The 6,188-nt window shown below is 36.2% G+C and overlaps 1 protein-coding gene across 1 annotated transcript in view; it reads right to left on the reverse strand.

Moving 5' to 3' along the window:
- Window positions 1–3,592: 3,592 nt before the first annotated feature.
- The window catches only part of LOC106678263 (uncharacterized), a 4,795-nt gene continuing 2,199 nt past the window's right edge, over window positions 3,593–6,188 (reverse strand). The window contains exon 2 of the mRNA XM_014416682.3: window positions 3,593–5,749. Coding sequence (XP_014272168.1) covers window positions 4,689–5,749 — 1,061 coding nt within the window. The 3' untranslated portion in view covers window positions 3,593–4,688. The remainder of the gene's footprint in view (window positions 5,750–6,188) is intronic.

The following is a 6,188-nucleotide window of genomic DNA, read 5'->3' on the forward strand; positions in this document are numbered from 1 at the left end:
TATTTACATTATCGACCTGAGGATCCCCGAGCACACTGTGGGGGTGCAGAGCAGAGCTCAAGAGATCCCAGCGCATCCCTCTCGCCGCATCACTGGTAGTGAGCCAGTGGAGGCTGAGCAAGTGCGCTAAAGCCGCAAACACTCAACTTGATTGGAGAATCTGACCATTGCCAGAACTCCAATTGTCCATTTTTATTTTACAATAAGTCTCTTGGCCACTGCCGTTTCAAACTTCGAGGCGGGTTGTATGGATGGGCCGAGCGCCACAATTGCAATGGCGCACTGTTATTATGTATAAATTAAAGTGCAAAATTAATTTAATTAAATTAAATTAATTAAAATTAATATATTAAAATAATTAAATACTAAATAGTCTATATTCAATAAACGACAATGTTAAAATATAGAATATCGCCTTATGGTTTATCTTATCGTTTATAGAGTATCGCCTTAGGCATTATCTAATCGTATTCTATATTAATCTGTATCAACATCTAGTAATCTCGCCATGAGGGGAAGTGAGCAATAACTACCAAGTGTAATCTAATAACTTAAAATATTCTAACTTTTTCTTCATCATATGTTTTGTTGTTGTTATTGGTGGAAATTGTGTGCAAATTATGATAACTGTTATTATGATTTCTCCTGTAACTAAAAACAAAAATTGGTTAATTATGAACAATTAAACTAGATATTAAATTATTCTTTATAATCGCATAATTTATGATATTAATTATTTTAGTAATTAAATTAAGAAAATGATATCAAATAATAAATATTGGTTTATTCTTACTTAATGCGCTGCCTTTGATCTGATTTTGATAGGATGTTTTGCTAAATAGTTAGCATTTTGCCAGGAACGTTATTGAATTTTCTGATTTTTTTGGTAAAAAAAGTTAACAATTTTTTTTTATATATTTATTTATTGCTATTTACAACTGTACATTATAACACATTTAGTAAATCTGATCTAAGTTAAATTGGAGTGTTACAGGCGTGTAGGGAAACTACCCATTGGTAGCACTCTAATGACATTTTACATTAGCTGGTCTCGTGGTCATCAGGAGGATTGTCAGGAATGGAAGAGGATGCAGAAGAAACTGGAGTGATATCTGGTTCGGATTAGATTGGTTACATAGGGAACATTTATGTATGATTTTATTTGTGACAAAGTAAGGAGCATTAAGGATTTTGGATAGTAAGGATTGAATACGAGAAGAATTCGAAGGTTTAGTGGAGCCCCAAAGCTCAACTCCATATGTCCAGATTGGCCTTATTACAGTCATGTAGATCAGTCTTCTGTAATGTGTTGGAAGTTTGGACCGTTTTTCAAGTAAGTGTTGTAAAAGATCGAAATCGACGTGCTGTTTGCTGTCTTTTCAGTCTGGTGTGAGGATTCCATGTTAATCGTTTTTCCAAATGTAGTCCAAGGTAGCGGATCTGTTCGACAGGGGTTAACAAAATTTATTTACAGAAAAGCAGTTTTATCGCGTGCCGTATGCCAATCGATTTGCCATTTTTTTTAGGATAAGAAAAAATATCATTGATTCCATTAAATAATTTTTTTTTCACTAAATATTTTAAAAACATAATGATGATATTGTTAACAACAACATTTTTATTGGATAAAAAAAAATAATACTTGAATAAAAAACTATATTCCAAATGGTTATACAATGTAGCTAAACAATTAAAAGTTCTTTTAATCAAATACAATCATTTCAATTGTAAGAAGATTATCATGCTGTTAATAAAAGGTACATAAAATAGAAGAAAAAACAAAACGTTTCGCCCTACTTTCAACGGCTCCATTAAGGCTAAATTAAATCAAGTTTCGAAACTTATGAAATATGATAAAGTATATCATCTTATTCAATCTAAATGTGCCGGTAGGATTTGATAAAATTCTTCCAAGGAATAATTTTCATTATACAAAAGTTTTGAGAAGAATATTAAATGTTATCAATACCTGAAAGATGTTTTGGATGTCTTGAAAGGATTAATCATTAAGAATTATTTCATTTTATGTTTCGAAATTAAAATTCTGCTCTAAAAACTAATCTCAATTATATCTTTGTGATGATATTTTGTGATCAGCCATGATTGTACTGTCGCATTAGCTCTGGCGTGATAGTCAGGATAGTAATAGCACAAGTAATGTAAATGAAGTAACTGTCACGTTAACTATCACATACATACGCCTTGACAGTGAACAATTGTACAGTGTCCGATGTTGCCGTTAAAGTATTAGCCTCAGTAAAGTCACACTGATCGTTAATAGTACGAGTAATATCAGTGCACTAACAGTCGCATTAACTGCCACGTTCAATTGTCAAATCTATACCCCTTTACAGTGAACTGCCACAACATATCAACCTTATCAGATGTAATCACGACAGGTGGGAAAAAAATGTTCTTATATTTCCCCGAAAAATTAAAAATGATTCGTTGAGGGCCCATCACAGATCATAAAATATTCCACTGAGGGCGCAAAATCCAATCCACCACGAACTCGAAAACAACAAATTTGTCCGCGACCTTAAAAATGTATCAGCCCCAGACCCCAAATATAAACATCCCAGTATATATACAAACAAACATGTCATGGGCCCCTAATGGCCCTCAAATTCAATATCTAAGGAACAATAATAACTTTAATTTAACAATAGGAAAAATGTCTAATGTTGAACTGAAAATACTGGACGCCACACTGCGCAAGCACTCTGGGAACATCGTAACGCCATTTTTCCCCATCCCCACAAATTACCCACTGAGGTGAAACAACATCGATATTTTTATCCGATAGTTTTATTCCAATATTCAATTGTTAGTTTATAATTTGACGCCCTAGGGAAATTTTTGGGGTGTCTTTCATATTACCAAGAGTTCAAAATAATATAAGTTATAAGTGACCCAGAGTTCTGCTAAGAATTATTTAATATAATAATGTATGATTCTATAACAAGAATAGACCCTGAAGACGGAAGAGTACACCGAAACGTATACCGGTTTGCAAGCTATGAAAAGAATTAAATGATTTGATGAGGAGAAGAGGATATAAAGTCATAGCACTGGTGGCGTACACCCTACTTGAGACAGAGAAGTTCATTGCCAATCTATTCTCAAAAGAGTTGTTTTTTAGTATGCCCACCCTAGACGATGGCCTATCTCCTCTCCCTTTCTCCAGCAATCCTAGTCCGTCCGCTTCATCTCGGCAACTAGTAAGCTGGCTTCTATCTTGACAGTTCTAGTCCGTCCGCTTCATCTCGGCAACTAGAACTGTTACTCTACCTCAAACTCCCTCACCTAGACCTCCACAACCTGAGTCAGTGTCCAGGGCTCATCCCCTGGCACGGTCTTCCTTTCTAACCTATTATTGAATACGCCTTGTCGTGGGCCTTCCGTAAAGTATATATCAGCCTGGAGAACCAACTAAGACAACCCCGAAAATTTACTAATAGGATACTATTTACTTGCAAAAACTACACTTATTTAACAATTAATATTTAATAATTATAACATTATAATATTATAATAATATATTTTAGCTCTATTAGGAATCATATTATTAGAATATTATAATAATATATTTTAGCTCTAATAGGAATCATATTTTAGCAAATTTACTTTACTTTAAATGAAGTTCTCTTAGGATAGTTTTAAAGATATAGAGCTCCGAATGAAGAATTAATTTCTACTTTACCATTTTGAGCAACAGCCACCAATTTTTATTCTCCCAATTTATACTTGGCAGACTCATCAATTTTGACTAGTAATTATACATATTTTTCATTTAATAATTAACAATTTAATATAAATACTAAAAAGTATTTAGTTTGATAAGGGCATTATTTGTTATTGCTTAGAGCAATTATTGTTCAGTAGTCTAAGAACTGAGCCAAATAATGAGTTATAGTTACCGAACAATGAAACTAATTCAAACTCCTGAATCCGTCATCTTTGGAAATCATTTTGGTATAGTTTGGACGTCTCATTTTTTCTTTACTGGGAACATCGGATCGTAAGGAAAACAAGGATATGCAACACATGTCACTTACTTGACTTTATTTCGTGGTGCCCCCTCAGACCCTACAATCCCTCTAATCTAGTAGAATAGGTTAGTTTTCTTTGGATAACTCCGACATTTCACAGAAACGACCAGGAAGGGAGTAATAAAAAAAAAGTTGTGTCCAAGATAATTATTTTAGTTTAATTATTTATGTTTTACCATTGAATTATTTATCTATTATTTATTTACATTGTCTGAAAATATGACAAGAATAAACTTCATTTCACAGATTTGTTTTATACTTCACTATAGTAAAAGTTCGCCTCCAAATAAACGTTTCCAAATTGCGCGGCATTGAATCGTAGTTGGTCGAATTCCTTATCCTATATTTATTTTATTATTTTAGGACGCCACTCCAATCCGATTGGATCTGCGAAATCTGATCTTCGAGGTCTTGTTCCCACACCATTTCGTTCCTGTCTCACAACATAATATTATGATATATAATATGTATGCACGATATTAAATATCATATACATTATTTATTACATTTACATTGGTAAATTGTGGTCAACGCTTTGAAGAATGAGGAATTTTTTTTTTATATAAAAACTTTATGAACGCTGCACTTGAGGCCATTTTGACTAAGTGTTTAGTTATCTAAAGTTTTTAAAACGCCTTATTCAGTTCCGTAACAGGTGTAGCCCATAAAGCTGCAGGTATTGGTGAGTGAGTCGAAGTACTGGAGCCAACCACACCTCCTCGTGACCAGCTCCCCTTCCTCACACTCCAGGAAGTACTTGCAGTCTGGAAGGCCACGCCGGCTCTTACAGTTTCCCAATGGTATTGGCGTACTCCCAGGTTCGGATGAGTCCGATGTTTTTGTTTCAGGTACTATCGCTGCCGTCGTATTCGAGGACGATCCACCACCATTTGCTGTTGTACTCCTACCGATGTTCTCCGTAACAGATTCGGTAGTGATTAAAGGAGACTTTTCCGATGTCCACTTTCTTGGCACTGTTGTACTATAGAATTCCGAAGAAGTCGTAGTCGATTGTTCGGGAAACTTGGAGTGACAAGGAAAATCGAATACATAACGGCATTTGCTCTCGTTCTCGTCATAGTTCTGACATTGCATACACTTCGCTATAACCTCCGTCCCATGGTTGCATTCGTAATACTGCTTACAGGATCCTTCTTTTTTACGAGTTTCACCGTGGTTGCACCGGACTCTTTTTGATATAACACCATTCACATTTTGATCAGGAGGCGCTGAGGTTGGAAAGCACGCAATTTTTTTGGAGTCGAAAACCGTACCATTAGGGCAGAACTGGGTCACTAGCTCCCCATTGGTGCACTTGAGATACATCGATATACCGAAGTTGTCGGGATAGAGCCTGTTACCTTGGCATTCGGACCCTGGCTCCTCATCACTCACATGTTTCCTAACGCACTCTCTCATGTACCCGTCGAAACGGTTCCCGGGCGGACACCTCCTGGGAACTACTATCCCGTTGCTGCACTCGTAATAGAGGCTACTGTCGCTGAAGTCAGTGTATCTCTTTCCTTCGTCACATTTAAAGATAACTTCCTCACCAGTGGCTGAAGCGCTCTGATATTGGTCATCGTCGTGCGTGCATTCTTCTGGAACCCATTTACCATCTCTACATGCTGCGCGTTCACAATGAACATGGAGCTTTATCACCGCTCCCTCTGGTTTGCAGCAAAGGACCGCGCCAACTGAAAAACAGAAAGCAGATGTTATAATGATATATTTACATTTGTGAAACTTGTGGGTCAAACAACAACAGGTAGGTCACATGATAGTGTTCACAAAAGGTAGGTCACATGATCGTGTTTACACCAGATAGGTCACATGATAGTGTTCACAATAAATAGGTCACATGATAGTGTTCACAACAGGTAGGTCACATGATAGTGGTCACAACAGGTAGGTCACATGATAGTGTTCACAATAAGTAGGTCACATGATAGTGTTCACAATAAGTAGGTCACATGATCGTGTTCACAACAGGTAGGTCACATGATCGTGTTCACAACAGGTAGGTCACATGATAGTGTTTACACCAGATAGGTCACATGATAGTGTTCACAATAAGTAGGTCACATGATAGTGTTCACAACAGGTAGTTCACACGATAGCGTTCACAACAGGTAG

This window comes from Halyomorpha halys, unplaced genomic scaffold (assembly GCF_000696795.3).
Source record: "Halyomorpha halys isolate HHAL.00 unplaced genomic scaffold, Hhal_1.1 Scaffold131.1, whole genome shotgun sequence".
In the NCBI taxonomy this organism is placed as follows: Eukaryota; Metazoa; Arthropoda; class Insecta; order Hemiptera; family Pentatomidae; genus Halyomorpha; species Halyomorpha halys.